At 31.7% G+C, this 17,007-nt stretch overlaps 1 protein-coding gene and 1 long non-coding RNA gene across 3 annotated transcripts in view; one reads left to right on the forward strand and one right to left on the reverse strand.

Annotated features, from left to right (window-relative positions):
• LOC144843358 (uncharacterized) overlaps window positions 1-17,007 on the reverse strand; it is an 851,823-nt gene that overhangs the window by 2,736 nt on the left and 832,080 nt on the right. The window contains exon 7 of the mRNA XM_078700149.1: window positions 15,708-15,806. Within this exon, the coding sequence (XP_078556275.1) occupies window positions 15,708-15,806 (99 nt within the window). The remainder of the gene's footprint in view (window positions 1-15,707; window positions 15,807-17,007) is intronic.
• LOC144843145 (uncharacterized) lies at window positions 7,014-8,612 on the forward strand. 2 transcript variants are annotated; one of them, XR_013612231.1, is made up of 4 exons: window positions 7,014-7,037; window positions 7,642-7,713; window positions 7,877-7,968; window positions 8,344-8,612. It is a non-coding gene; the product is annotated as an uncharacterized LOC144843145 (long non-coding RNA). The 2 variants fall into 2 exon arrangements; XR_013612232.1 differs by having other exon boundaries at window positions 7,014-7,032.

Here is a 17,007-nt window from a genome sequence, read left to right on the forward strand (position 1 = left end):
ATCCTTAGTACATTCACCAAATTTGAGTCAGTTCCGACTTAAAATAACGCTATACGAGCACGTTAAAAATGACAAAATGCGCACATTTATTTTACAAAAGTTCTGAAAATGGTAAAAAATAAGTCTTTTTTAAAATGAAAATAATTCTTCAGAATGCAAGATGACCCCCGATTTTTTTAACTTATTCTGGAAGCCATTGAGTTGTAGATATGAATTCATGTACACATTTTACGTACAAAATGTTTTGACGTCATCAAATGGCCACTTGAATTTAAAAATTAGGATTTGTTATCTTTTTGTGTAGATTATCACATTCAACAGAGCGCATCTTGGTTATGTGTGCTCGAATTTCACACAACTTTCAGTATGTGCTTGCTTAATTAATTATCTTTATCATGAGTTGACACTACCTTCATTTTAATGACGTCATCACGCGTAAAAACTTAAATAACGTAGGCCGTGTAATTTCACCTTCGCAGTAAATTTGAATATCTTACAGCTCTTCAGAATTGAAGGTTACCTTGATGATTATAATTTATTATGAAAGCTGATAAAATGTAGATATTAATTCATATAAAAATTAAGCCTATCGGATGTTGTGACGTTAACATATGGCCAGTTGAAGTGAAAAAGTAGTTTTTTCATATTTTTCGTCAAAGTTATACACAATTCAAAGAGCGCGCACAGCGCTTCTACGTGCCAAATTTTTTTCCAAATCTTATATTTTTTTGCTCAATTAATTATCTTTCGAAATTGTTATCTTAAAGTTTAGTTTGATAACGTCATCATGCCAAAAAATTAGAACATGTGTCCCGTAATTTCACCTATGCTACACTGTATATAGATATACAGTATATACTGTACATATTGTATATGGCATATAGGCACAACTCAGCACTATAAGCATATAATAGGATGGCATACATCAACATTTTCCGATCGTATGTTAACGTACGTGCATGTTTAAAAAAAAATTAATTTCAGTAAAATGATAAAAATGATCACCTATAATTCGTCAAAGTGACGAATTAAATTCTAGTTTTTGGGATTGTATTTGTGTTAACACAAGCGTATTGAAAATAAGCAGATTATTATCAGGGGGGATAGTTCAAATTACACAGTAAAATCTCTATTCTTTTGTACACAAATGTTGTAAATAGAGAGGCAATTTGAAAAAAAGATTATGAAAAATAAACAGTGTGGTAAAAAATGTTATCAGATGACTAAATAGATAATATAACTTGAATTTTACGTTTCTAGTATTTTATTCAACTTCAGAGTTTTATTTTCATGCTATAGCAAACATTATCCACCGTATATCCACCATCTTTGTTCATCTTCTAGGAAGCCACCAGACATGTTATTACACTAGGTTAAACTACTTAACTACTGAAAAAGGTCTTCCTGGTTTTTATAGCAGAATTTTACCAAATTTTGTATTTGACCATTTTCACGGACACAAAATCAAACAGCTTAGAAATGCTCCGTTAGGTATAACCGTTTTATTCAAGATTGAATATGTGTGAAAATAACAGAAAGTATAATTCCTTCAAATTGATATTCAAATACAGTAGTACATATGAAATACTTTAAACCTTGCTATCATATCAATATGATTATATATGCTATATTATTGTTAATTAAATTGTTACATAGTTTGTTGTTTACATACAGTATCTTTTATAGTATGACATAACTTACAAAGCTGTGAGCCTATGGATGCAGCACAATGAATTTCTACTGTTAAACTTTAATACCTATGAAGGAAAAAACTATAACTGACAATCTACGAAATCTATAAATTAAAACTATTAAAAAGTACAAAATACAACAAATGTAAGCATTAAGGGATCACCCTAAACATAACCATCAGAAAGGTACATCCAGTCGCCTTTTCAACACTATCCCTGTTGCCATAACAACTAAGAAGAAACCATCCCGCAGACCTAGGCTATACAGCTGCATCTCGCGCACATGTGTGCATACTGTGGGATAGCTAGTTCACCCTTCGAACTAGGCTATACACAATCAAAACTATTATATAGATTCTCAAAATGCAATAACATTAATATCAATAGTATCCTAAATATATCTAAAACAAGCTGATTCAACAATTATAGTGATTTATCCATTTTAAACTAATATTTCTTACCTACAAAGGTACGACTGAAGTTTATGACTGATTTATCTAACTAGGCCTATAGGCAAAACAGTGCCGCGAAAAGTTACAATATGAAACCCCACAAATATTGTATGGAAGGCTACTGCAGCATAACCATTTTAAGAGCCATTGTCTGTAAAAATCAAAGATTTGGTGGCAGATGTAAAAAAATGGATTTCTCTCAAATTTACAACATTCATTTTAATTTTTAGCCGCCGTTGCCATGACAACGGTCAATTATTCAAATTTTGATGTTTTTGCCATTTTTCACAGATTTTCTATAGTAAAAAAGTACAAACTTGTATACTTATTTTAACCAAAAATACTTACAGTATACAGTTTTTGTTTATAGCAGTGTAAACAACATGTATTGACTTCCATTTAATGTAGAAAAAAAAAATTTACAAAATGGAGTTTGGTTGATACCATTATTTTAAAAAGGGGTGTTTTTAAAAAATATTTTTTTTATAAAAGTATACATCATAAACGTACCTATAACTTCCAAAGTGGTGTTTTTATATCAATGAGGTTTTGTAATTTGATAGTCAATAGGTTTGTCAACAATAATCACGAAAAAAACACTGGGGTAAATTTTGTACATAGGTTTTGTGTTGCCAGGAAAATACGGAAAATACAAAAAAATACAAACAAAATATCAACAAACAAAACACATGAAACACAATTTAAGAGCCATTGTCTGTAAAAATCAAAGATTTGGTGGCAGATGTAAAAAAATGGATTTCGCTCAAATTTTTACCATGAATAGACATTTCAATAAAAAGCATATCTACAACATTCATTTTAATTCTTAGCCTCCGTTGCCATGACAACGGTCAATTATCCAAATTCTGATGTTTTTGCCATTTTTCACAGATTTTCTATAGTGAAAAAGTACAAATTTGTATACTTATTTTAACCAAAAATACTTACAGTATAAAGTTTTTGTTTATAGCAGTGTAAACAACATGTATTGAGTTCCATTTAATGTAGAAAAAAAAATTTTACAGAATGGAGTTTGGTTGATACCATTATTTTTAAAAGGGGTGTTTTTAAAAAATATTTTTTTTATAAAAGTATACCTCATAAACGTACCTATAACTTCCAAAGTGGTGTTTTTATATCAATGAACTTTTGTAATTTGATAGACAATAGGTTTGTCAACAATAATCACGAAAAAAACACTGGGGTAAATTTTGTACATAGGTTTCGTGTTGCCAGGAAAATACGAAAAATACAAAAAAATACAAACAAAATATCAACAAACAAAACACATGAAACACAATTTAAATATGGCTAATACAATAATAAAATGTATATGTGGCTTGTCATAATGCTACTAGAGTCATACGAATAGTTTAGATAAAATAGGAGAATGTGTTGCCAGGTTTATTTCAATTAATTGCCAGAAAAACAGTATTTTGCATTGAAATATTTAGTTGATGGAAAATAATTTTAAACTTTGAAATAATTGCGTCAATGGTTTTTATAAATTTTTACATCTATTTTGTGTAAAGAGATACAGAAAGACCTCCCAAAAATCTGACCTTGTAAATAGGTCATTTGAGGTCAAAAGGGGTCAGAATGCAAAACAGGACAGGTCCCCACTTTACTACAACTATTAATGTTTGATCAAAATTTACAAGATAGTTCATAAAAAATTCTCAACATTTTTCATTTTTTACCTATAGTGTTACCTTAGCAACCATTTCTATGTGTAACTAAGGAAAGTAATTTTGAAAAAAACGTAAAAAATGGCGTTTTTATGAATACAAAGAATTTATTGCATTTGTAATTTTTCTCAATTTTACTTCTACTGCATTCTAATAATCTTAAAGTGATGACAAACTTGACCTTGTAAATTCATTCATTTTGAGGTCAAATGAGGTCAACATTTTACCATAGTAACTGTTTCTATGCGAAAATATTTTTTAAATAAGGGGTTTTTTATAAATACGATTTTTCTACATAGTTTTACATTTCTACTACCAAATTTACTTTAAATACTGAATCCTAATAATCTCAGAAAGAAAGTCTTGACAAATCTCAATAAAGGTAAAAAATTGACCTTTAGTGTTATCTTAAACCTGTTTACGTAACTAAGGATAATTTTTTTAAATAAAATATGGAGTTTTCATGAAAAAAAAAATTATATTTTACATATTGAGGTCAAATGACATCAACATTTTACCTATAGTGTACTGTAGTAACTGTTTCTATACGTAACTAAGTACAATATTTTTAATATGGGGTTTCATGACTACAAACAATTAATTACATAGCTTTACTACCTTTTCCCAAATTTACTTACTAGTCAGGCAGCATTTGTATTTTACTTCATATATTTAGCCAAGTTTGATTTTTCCCTTTTAAGTGATCAAGGACATCACAACGAACAACTTCCAACTTGTTGTCCAAATTCTAAACGCGTTTTTCATTCGCTGGGGGCGCTTTTTCAAAATGGCTGCTTATGTTATCAAGTACTTATATCTTGGCAACCACTAATCGTAGAGACTTGGTTTTAATCTTAAAATGTTCGTCAGGTAGATATTTCTATTTACTCTAATGGAACATTTTGACCAGAAATGACTGGAAATGCCATTTCTGACCATTTGACCTTTGACCTTCTATCATCATATCTCGGTAACTAAAGGTCACACAGACTTAAAATTTGTTTCAAATTGTTCGCAGTATGCCTTTTTATATTTACTGTAATTAAATGTTTTGTTTTAAAGCAAACAGAAATGCCATATCTGACCTCTTGCCCTAATGCATGTAATATCCACAACTGAGAGACTATAGATTTGTCTAGTATTGTTTATAACTTGTACCGGTACTTGTGGTTTTGTTGATGATATCCCTTGTTCCAAAATCAATATTTCAAATCACCAATGGAACTGTTATAATAAATAAATACATACCATAAATATTGATGATAGTCAGATTACCCTCTCCAGTAAATAAAGTTCAGCTCTACATTCGTGTCCTTTGTATTCTCACATCCATCACCACACTCACATGCATCAGTACAGAGCAAGTTGTTTTTCTTACAACTGCAGCGATTTGTTGAGCATGAACCATTGCAGGTACATCGACGAATTTCTAGAAGAGCTTCTGGTGCTGGTGGATTGCTGCAAAATACCGGCTTCAAGTGACCATCTTCTCGTTGACAGGAGTAGTCAGTTGCTGGTGGAATAAATAGAGTTGGCTTGCATGATGAATTCCATACAATAGACATGTAGTATGCTCTTTCCACGTGTGGTCTAAGAGTTCCCATGGTTGGAGGTAATTGTTGTCCTTCCTTGCCTTTCTGTGCAAATAACATCCATCTCAAGTCTGTGGCATAAATCTGCCTTGATCTTAGAAGTACTGATAATATGCAAACATATCTTTCCATTTGCCTGAAAATCCAATTTGGTATTTCAGAGGTCAGTCCATATACAGCAAATGCATCTAGTATTTCATCGTCACATTTCATAAGTGCTTTGAAATGGGCGGACACTCCTTTCCCAGCAAATGTACCTGTGTTATCTGTACCTTTAAATGCGTACCATCCAATCAGTGCTGCTGATATTTGTTTTCCAAGTCGGTAATAGCATTCCCATATAGGTATTTTTTCCCCTCTTTTCCTACAAAATGTGGTCATTGGAGGAAGTAGAGGATAGCTTCCTGTTAAAAGGATAAAGACATCAGTATCTACAGAAAATATGTCAACATTGGCACTTGGGTCTTTGTTCATACAATCAAAGGCATTCAATAAGACCAGTTGGTCCCCTTCTTCCAATGTGTGTTGTCCGTGTGTCATCTCTGGCATCATGATAATTTTTGAGAGATTGCAGTTTGCCATCATGGACGTGTTATGTGTTACTAGGACCTTCTTCGTGTTGTTCTTGAAGTGATTAAGTATCTTCTCTGACAGGTATTTTGTAAGTTCAGCTTTGGTCTCTATGTGCGATAAAAATGTCTTAATGTTCTTAATCTCAGTGTTGTCATTGACATGGTAGTGAATGGTAGTTGTTTTCTGTGTTCTCTTATCTCGTGTAGATTCTTTTAAAGATCCTGATAGATATTGATCAAATAAAAGACGAACTTCATCATATGGTTTGCTCATACCAACAGTCAGGTTAACAAATTCAGATGCAAAGTCAGAAGCATTGAACTTATCGGACACCTTCTTTACCATATTGACGACACACATTCCATCAATAATTAGGATTGATGCTGCTTTTATATCATCTTTCTGTACAGGCCTGTTGACATTATCTGGTAGAGGGAGTTCTGTTATTGACTGCAATACCTTGGATTTTCCAGAAAGCATTATCATTCTTCCATCTGGATGGAAATTTGATGGTGGAGTGCTATTGAACTCATAGTTGCCTATGACATCCTTTAGAGCGAACTCTGGCCTGCTCTTTGCCACAACTAACAATCTAGACAGCAGCTTTCTCTCTTGCTAGTTGACCTTTAATTTTGGTTTTCACCACTGCTCCTACATCCTTGAAATACGAGAAGTTGTTTTTCTTTTGAGGGTCCCAACATTTTACGGTTTTTCAACCATTCGTGAAATTTTCCAATGCTTCTTTTCCTAATTGGTCTCGCTTTTCATTCGTTTGACTGAAATCATCGGATGTTACCACAAAACACTTAGGCTGGTATTCATGAAAGGGGACTAACTTTAATCCTGGACTATCTCTGGATTTAGTCCTGGACTATTTTGAAATGGTATTCATGAAAGGGGACTATCTTTAGTCCTGGACTAAACCTGGACTAAACCTGGACTAAAACCGGCAAAAGATAGTCCACCCAAGGGGTAGGTTTAAGAAAGTTAGTCCTGGACTATCTCAAGAATAGCTCGAAAAAAATGGCGGCCTGAGGTAAGGTAGGTTACAAGTGTGACAACGTTAAAACCATATTTAAGAAACAAAATATTATTAATCATTTTTATTTGTATCAAATTAGTAAATATAACGTATATTTAATATAATAAAGTACTTTAGAAAGTAAAAAAATTATATTTAGTAAGTTAATTTAGTGTGTTTAATCTAGGCCCAAAAGCTAGGCCCACAGTTTCAATTCTGACAGCGCTTGCCTAGGGCGATATTGCCTAGCAACCACCCTATACTGCTAGTGTTAAAATGATTTGTTCTTCATTAAGCGCACATTTAACTTATTTTAAAGATATAAATCACTTTATATATCTTAATTTGTAATATATTTTACATATTATAATTTTTGTTAGCTAGCTAGGCCGAAGTCTAGTACAGTATTTGTATTACTTAGTATGCCTTGTCTATAGGCCTAGACTGGAATGCAGTGTTAGGTATTTTCAAAATATTGGATCAATTTACATAGGACGCCCTGTTGAAGTAATTTTAATTTGGCATAATAAATGCAATAGGCCTAGGCTAATAGTTAGTAGTAAATATTAGATACTGTATATATTTTAATATCATTTATTTATTGTTCTATTAGTATTGGTTTAGACAGCTGAACAAATGTTTGGTGAATATTATATGCCTCCACTACCGTCCTAGTTACATGGAATGCTGCTGTTGGTCAGGTAAGGTATTAATAAGATAAAAATAAAACAAATTATATACAACCTGTTGAATTAATTTTACTTTGGCATAATAAATGTAAATAGGCCTAGGCTAGTAATAGTTTCAATATTTGTTTAGATAATATAGTTTAATTTCATTTATTTTTCTATTGGTTTAGACTGCTGAACACATATATCTGGTCAATATTATATGCCTCCTCCACTGCCGTCCTAGTTAGGCTACATGGAATGATGCTGTTGGTCAAGTAAGGTAATAAGATAAAGACAAATATTTAAAATGTATTAATAAATTGTCTAAAAAAATTGCATCCTGCAAACTACACAAGATGGGTGGGGGATTGAATTAAGAAATCCTGGATCCATCCACTGTAGAGTTATATAGGGGGAAGGCTTAATTTTCTGGATATTTTCATCATAATTATTCGAGTACAAGTTAAAGAGGTACAGTATTATTGAAAACAAAAATGAAGTGGAGTATTGTGACAAATTATCTAGGCTTGTAAGCCTACAGTCTTTATTGGCCAGGGCTAGAGATTGTCTATCGTCTACCGCTATTATCTGTACTGTCTTTCAGTTGTAAAGCTGTTTGGATGTAATTTAACATTGTTTAAATATTTTTTTTTAGATACAATTGCTAACAAACCTGGATGGAGCACAATAATCATGCAGAGAGAAACAGGACTATCAAAACAATTGTATACGTTTTAGCAAGTTGTACTTGTGTAGTAATAAATGAAAATAAGAAAATCCATATAAAAACCACATATGAAACTTTTTAAATTACTCTATTGTTTTATTCAAAAACAGTAAATAAATAAATTCAAATACCATATTACTGTAGTACATTCATGTTCAGATCACAGCATTCTGTCCAACTTTTATTTAGATAAATAATTCCTGACTGAAATATTATATTATAGACAATTGTCATCAAAATAAATAGTTTTGTTACTTAAAGATGGTCATCATGTGACTTGTCTTGAATTATTTATGTCCAATTCTCAATTCTGCAGTTTATACTCTGATAATTTTGCAACCACAGCTCCAACAATGAAAATACTGTAGTAGTATAGTCCTAATAACAGTATTTAATTTAATCAGTCTTTAAACAATGTTGATGCCTTGCTGACTTGAAAATCTGTGTAGATAAAAAAGGTAATTTACAATAAATATTGGAAATTAATAATTACTGTATTATTGTTTTTTTATATTTTCCTGTGAAATTACCTTTTATAATCAATATTTCTTTTGAACATGTTTTTCTTATTTCTGTTTTTTTGTTTGCTTTGCTATATTTATTTGTTTGTTTTATGTATTTATATGAGGGCTCCTTGAATTATGGTCATCATGCATACTGTATGCTGTTTAGGTTCACCATTTAACAAAAATAAATAAAACATTTGAAATAATTATATATAAGGTAGTGCACTATTTAAATGTGATATCTCATTGTAAATCTTATGGAACACAAATCTTCAATTAAATAATGCATGTTATTGTTATGCCTACTACCAGGAGAGACTACCCTGGTCAGTAGCTAGTAGAAGGCAGGCTATTGCTCTACTCTAGTCTAGTAGTAGGAACTAGATGGACAAAGTTGCAGCTAGCTAGGTTAGACCTAGTTTTTTTAAATTTAATTATCATATTATTATTATTATTATGAATCAACCTACTGTAACAGATCAATTAATAACAAATGATGCATCCATTTTTTTAAACAAAATATAAAAAAGTACTACTAGGCCTAGTACTAGCCCTTAGTAGCACTACTACTAGTAGTAGCAGTAGTAGAAGGAGTCTGCCTATAATCCTCCTATATATAATATAGGCCTAGTAGTTAGCTAGGGCCTAGGCTAGTCTAGATCTAAAGAAAAGAGTAGACAGTAGTTACTACTGGAACTAGCCTAGGCCTAGCCTTAGGTAATAGGCCATATTTTTAGTGAAATTAGTGTAGGCCTAGGACTATAGGTAGAATAGTGGGTAGGAATACTAGGCCTAGATAGTAGTTGCGCCTAGGCTAGTCTAGGTAGGCCTAGAGAGAGGTAGGCTAGGCCAACAAGGTAGGCCTACTACTACTACTACTAGGCTAGCCAGCTAGGCATATGCTAGGCCTGAAGTTCGCCTTAAAATTCAATTTCTTTACATGAAATTCAAATAAAATTACACAAGAGTCTTCTTGAAATATTCAAGACTTACTTTGTTTTCCAATAATTTCATTTATGATTCTGGTTTAATGGCAAAATTGGTTGTTTTATGTTACTATTTATTCATCAGGCATCTGTCACACGTGTACACGTACTGTGTGCAGAACCTATAATCTGACCTCTAGTTGAACTTGTGCAGGGTAAATTATACCCTGGACGCGTAGTACGCGATTGCAATGCTAGCGTGTTTAGAACAAGTTTAGAAGGAAACATCATGGACCACCTAGCTGCTGTAATTTTCCATGGCTTAATCCAGGACTAGTTAGTCCAGGTTTCATGAATACGATATCAAGGATAGTCCAGGATTATCCTTAGTCCTGGACTAGATAGTCCAGGACTAAGGATAGTCCAGGACTAAAGATAGTCCCCTTTCATGAATACCAGCCTTACCATTTAAACTCATGAAATCTAATCTGCTTGAACTTTCAGCCAATTACAGGCTAGGATAATGAGTGGCTTTTATTTATTTTAAAACTTTAATTTCCAAGCTTAAGTGAATGTTTTAAAGCATCAATAATTGAAAAATCAATAATGTGTTACAAATATGGATGTTCTGAGCAGTCTGTCGAAAAATGTTATCTATAACCAACATGTTGTGGATATCACACAGGTTATGGTCAAAGGTCAGATATGGTTTTTCCGGCCATTTTGAAACAAACCTTTGCATTAAAGCAAATAGAAACATGTATTTTCTGAACAATTTGGGATAAATATCAACTCTTTCTGACCAATAGTTATTGAGATATGATAAGACCAGGTCAAAGGTCAAATGGTCAGAAATAGTATTTCCGGTAATTTTAGGGCAAAATGTTCCATTATAGTGAATAGAATTATGTACCTTACGAACATTTTAAGACTAAAACCAAGTCTCTACGATTAGTGGTTGCCGAGATATAAGTACTTGATAGCATAGGCGGCCATTTTGAAAAAGCGCCCCCAGCGAATGAAAAACGCGTTTAGAATTTGGACAACAAGTTGGAAGTTGTTTCTTGTGATGTCCTTGATCACTTAAAAGTGAAAAATCAAACTTGGCTAAATATATGAAGTAAAGTTAATAATAGTGACAAATGCTGCCTGACTATACCTACTGAATCCCAGAAAATGTCTGACCTTGTGAAAGGGTCATTTGTTGGGTCAAATTATGTCAAAATGTATTATTTATGTTATCTTAGAACCTGTTTCTATGCGTAACTAAGGATAATTGTTTTTTTAAATACAATTGAACCTCCCGTAAGTGGCCATCCTCGGGACCTGGAAAAGTGGCCGCTTACGGGCGGTGACCCCTTACGGGAGGTTCTGCCGATAAAGGGCCAAAATCACGTATTATGACTATATACGATATTCTTAACGAAAAGAGCCTCTCAATTTTCCAGCTAATTGTATTATTATTTATAATCAGGTGGTTTAGTATTTTTTAGCATTTTTAGACAAATTTTAAAAGCTTTTATCATATGAAAAATGGTCGGTCAAAATCTGTGTAGTTTTCTCATCTCTTCACAGTAATGTTTTTAAAACCGCTTCGAAATAAAGCTAATATATAAAGAAATACAATAAACATGGACCTCTAATTCATAGGTCCATGCAATAAGTATCACATTTTTCGGGTGGCCGCTTACGGGAGGTCATTTATCATACAAAAAATCTCATGTTTAATATAAAAAGGTGCCCGCAGCTGCTTACGGGAGGTGGCCGCTTAAGGTAGGTACCAAATGCACTAATTAGATAGGAAGAACAAACAGGCTTTTCAAATTGCGTCCGTTAAGGGAGGTGGCCGCTTACGGGAGGTGCCCGCTGTAAATAAAAGTCCTTACGAATATGACCTTGTGAAACGGTAATTTGAAAATGCAAATAAGGCATGCCTGCTAGTGCTAATAATCTACAAATTTAAATTTGTATAAGGTAAGTATGAAAAATCTAAAGAATATCTCAATTTTAGTTACCATAGTAACTGTTGCTATGCATAACTAAGGGAAATTAAATAATTATCAGATAATTATTAATTAATACTGAATCCAACCATCACAGTAAAAAAAATATAGAATTTAAAGTGTGATATTTTACATGCTGACCTTAAATGAAATGAAATTTCACATCAGGGCTTCAATATTTGTTATGTAGCATTAACATACCTGAGTATATCATTGACTTTTGATTGGTTCAATTTTGGGGAGGGGAAAGTGGTGGATCCAGGAGTTTGAAATAGTTAGGGGGTTGGAGGCGAGTGTCTAAAAACTTAACTTCATGTCCTATCTTTTGCATTGCAATTTTTAACTTGGGGTGGGTGGGGGCTTTGAGAAAGGGGGAGGGGGTGGGATGGAGGAGTTTGAATCCGTCTATTGGTTGGGCGATGGTAGCGGCAGTGTGGGTGGTGCTTGAATGCATGCATTTGACACTCTATAGTGGATGATCGACCAAAGTGTTGCAGTTTATCTTTTTGTGGCTATTGTCGGGGTAAGGAGGGGGGGGGGGGGGGGTGTTAGTCGAAAGTGGTGGTGGATGGGCATGTGGGATCTGCTTAGGTTAGCAAGTAAAAGAAGTAAAAAAATGAAAGAGGAGCTTCAAAATAAGAGAGGAGTAATCTGTTGCAAAGATTAAAATTCACAACGATCTGATAATTTATTCAAATAACCTATAAAATGACATTAAAACTGGGAATTACAGAATCTATAATTAAAAATAATGTTTGTTTTCTCACAACACAACTAGAACTATATAAAACATTAAAAATTGTTCTGACCAAAGAGTTTCAAATCAGATAATCAAAGAAAACAAAATGTTTTTACTAATATACCATGTTTTTTTTTTATAAAAATGCCTATGTTTATCGCAACACTGCTTGTAGATTTTTAAATTACCCCAGTATTTTATTTTAGAAATCAATTATTAAACCTTAGAACTACCTATTTCTAATAAATCAGCTAAAAAAAAACACCACTTTGGGCGTTATGGTGAAGTAAAGTTTAGTTGCATTTAACAATTTAAAAAAAGTGAAAAACACCCCTTTTTAAATAAATGGTATCTCCCAAAGTTTGAAATAAAAAAAAAATAAAAAATATGAAACTGGTACACAATGCATTGTTATTATGCATACACTAATTATTTTTTATAATTAAATGAACAAAACAAAAATATCGTTCATCAAAGTAGTACCAATATCCATTTTAAAAAACCTTAAAAAAGGACAAAATTTGTCAAAAACACAAATTTGGCCGTTGCCATGGAAATATATGTGTGAAATAAAAAATACTTCATATTTGATTTCTCTCAACACATATATAGCCATGTGCAAAATTTGAAAGAAATCCATTTTTTTGAGTCTGCCACTATTTTTGATATTTCTTTGATTCTTACAGACAATGGCTCTTAATATCAGTTTTCATTTAGTGAGTATGGTAATAATTGACTCTGACAACTGGTATAAACTTAAATTTAGTAAAACAATCCTACAAATCTTTTTTTTAAATGCAATAAAATATTTAAACATAACTGTGTCCCACCATACAACATGAAAATTTGTCTCAGCATTACTAAGATTGAAGTTACTTGCATTATACAATACTTAAACATTATTATAGTATTTAAATATTTCCTTTTTTTATTATAGGCATACAGATGTTTGATATTCTGCTCATATACAGTATGCTGTTGAAATGGAAAAGTACATCACTTCAACATAATAACTTTGATCATATCATCGATCAATAATTATAGTAATAAACATAATAATTATGGTGTATTTTATTTATCTTTGCTATTTTTTAAATTGTAGTTTAACCATGTTTTTACACTTTGAAAATTAATATAATTCAGTATTTTTTAATGTGATTTAGATTTTGAATAAACTGTTCTGAATACAGAACAAAGGTGTTGATTGTACACTGCGTGTATGTAAACTTGATTTATTGTCTAATTCTTATTATTAAACATTAAAATTGATTCATTTAATTAAACAACAAGATAATAAATGGATGAGATGTGCTGCTGCTGTTGATCAACTTCATACTGGGATGATTTGTCATTGAGCTATGTGGATCCAGGATTTTGAAATAGGGAAGGACCTAAAATGACGAAATGAAGTGCTGAACTGTGATGTTATTTGCAATATTAAATTGATAAAGTTGATTTTTATTATTACTGTTAACAAAACAAAATAAAGTCCAAAGAAAAAAAAATACAACAATTACATTGAAACACCAATGCATTAAAAATAACAGTTTACATTTTCATTATCTTAAAAAAATAAAACTTCTTCAATATTAGAGTATTATTATGGGGTATTTTTTATTTTTGTAAAAGAACGGTTGGGTTGGGTGATTTATTTAAACTTGCAATAGTATGGTAAGTTGCGTAATGTCTGTCCGTACTAACATTCAAAACCTAAAATGAAGTTCAAATTAAATTATTTGTTGTTGAATAAATCTCACATTTCATTATTAGTGGACAATAAAAAATGGTCTAGGCTAGTTGTACTAGAGGTAGCCTAACTAACAGGACTAGCCTAGGCCTAGGCTAGAGAGACTTAAATAAATATAGTTATACTAATTAGGCCTCCTAGGTAGCCTCGAAGTCTGAACAGAAAACAAATTAGTACTCGCAAAATAAACTACGTACGTACGAGTACGCCAAAAAATCACCTATTATGGACAACACAATGGATGGCGCACTACTCCAATAAAATCCCCTATCGTGGACAAAAAGTCACCTATTTTGGACAGCCAATTATGAAAGTCACCTATTATGGACAAACAACAGCGCCCTCTAGTCCCTATTATGGACAGAAAGTAACCTATTATGGACAGAAAAGTAACCTATTATGGACAGTTTTCACCAACTCCGCTCGGATAACCCCTTCATTAATGTCTGAACTATACTAATTTTAAATCAATTGGAGCTCATCAGTCATACGTTGTAGATTTGGATTTGACACAAGATTATTTGGCAAATCAAAACTGATTACATTCCGATTATCAGGAATCTTAAATAAACAATGAGAGGAAGACGTAAACTTACTGTGAGTTTTTTGCATTTAAATTATTATAGTATGAGGCTAATTAGACCTGTTTCAGATAACAGTTTAGCGGATTTTGTTTCTCAGGCTCACTCTGCGAACGCAACATTTTCTTTTAATTAAAAGCTCACATAAACGGGCAATGAAATCGTTAATAAAAACATAATCTTATACAGTATATTTATATTAGTTATTTATTTATTTTTTCCCGCTTTACTTGGTTTCGTCAATAGGCCTATTCGTTGATATTATTTAAAACATACTAACAAAGGGTTACTATCGCTATCGATGGTTTCGCTATATAGCTTAATGTCTGTTTCTATCAAAACTCTCAGATCAACCGGCGGACGCTTTAAATAATGTTGCTGATGACTTCTGACGTGAATGTGTCGTAAATTGGAAGATTTTTTTAAATTTTTTAAATTTAAAAAAAAAAAGAGGCGTATAAAAATAAATTTGCATGATTGATTTCTGTAATATCAATTATGTAAAAGCGTTGTTTCAAGTTTTCATTGTTGAGCCCGACAGATCGAACATGATGTTATACAGGCCATGATTGTTATTATACAAATATGCTATGAAAATAACTATTGTTGTTATGTTGTACCATGTTGTGTTGAAGTTTAACAGAACAATATAAATAGTTCTAATGGTTCTGCTACTTTAGTATTATTTATATAATGTAGTGACAGTACTTTAGGTATGTTATTACCGGTTCGCCCTTTAAACACACTGAATCATATAGCACTCAATCATAATAATGTTTGTAAAACTTACATTGGTTGTAAGATCCAAATTAGCACCTGCCTTCATCAAAATAGTACAAACATCTGTGTGGCCCTTACTTGCAGCAGCACCCAAAGGTGTCCATCCTTCCTGAAATATTACAAACATTATGTTATAGTATTTTTCACTTCACAACAAACTATCTAATATTGCACTAAAATCAATTAGATATGATCATATATAACGCTAATTCAGTTAAATATTTTGATAGGCTACATTGTTAAATTAAAAATAATTTATTAATATTAATGCATTACATACGTATTTGCTTGCATGATATTCTGTTGGATGGTACAGTACGTTTAAACACTTTATAATAACTGTGGTATTTATACTTTATAAACTGTTACCAATTGTGTAAAATATGGTGGTTCTTTATTTTTTTATTTACCTTTTTCACAATATTATATTATTATCAGGAGAATTATTCTAAACATAGGCCTACTGACACATTTGTTTCACAATTCGAAATTGATCATTAAAAATAAGAAATGCGTTATTATTATGTATATGTATAATTTCAAGATTGTATTGACTTCTGCATTACGAGGCAGTTTTTGTTATTTGTTATGGTTGTAGGAGAGTAAAACGTTACAAACTGTACAAAGTACAGATCATATTTGTGTTGTCTTTCTTTATCGATCAGTTAATCAATCAATTAATTAATTAGGCCTAAAACGTCTTGTCTCCACCCGTTACCGGTTTATTTGTTTTATGTACAAAACAACAAGCATTTTAAATATGTTACATTCGCTGCAATCAAAGGAAATATTTATTATCTGCATTGTAAATGTTGTCGTTAAAACATTAGTAGCCCTACAAAAAATATTGTTTGAATTATTGAAAAAGGTTTAGTTCGAAAATTTAATCGAAATGGTACCATGATGATTGAGGTAGATCATAGCAAATAGGGAATACAAATTGCTGGTACATACCATAAAATTACAACGCAACAATAAACCTAAGTAAAAGCTTTGCATTAAAAACACATATTCATGATTTCTATCGTATTTAAAGAATGGAAAATCAAATTTAAAAAAAAAAGTAAATGAAAAACTATCTATCTATAATTCCAATGTACATATTAGAAAAACGATTAATATGAATTTTTGTCTGGACGCCCGACATGAGTTGATATTATTTTAATAATTATGACCTATTCACGTTCTGTAACTATATTAAATAATTTTAAATTGTTTAAAGAAAACATTAATCATGATGTTTTTAAAGTGTAATCAGTGCTACTAAGCGCCTTTGATGTTTACAGTGGTTAGTTAATTACTGCAATACC

This window comes from Antedon bifida, chromosome 5, assembly GCF_963402885.1.
Source record: "Antedon bifida chromosome 5, ecAntBifi1.1, whole genome shotgun sequence".
Classification (NCBI taxonomy): domain Eukaryota; kingdom Metazoa; phylum Echinodermata; class Crinoidea; order Comatulida; family Antedonidae; genus Antedon; species Antedon bifida.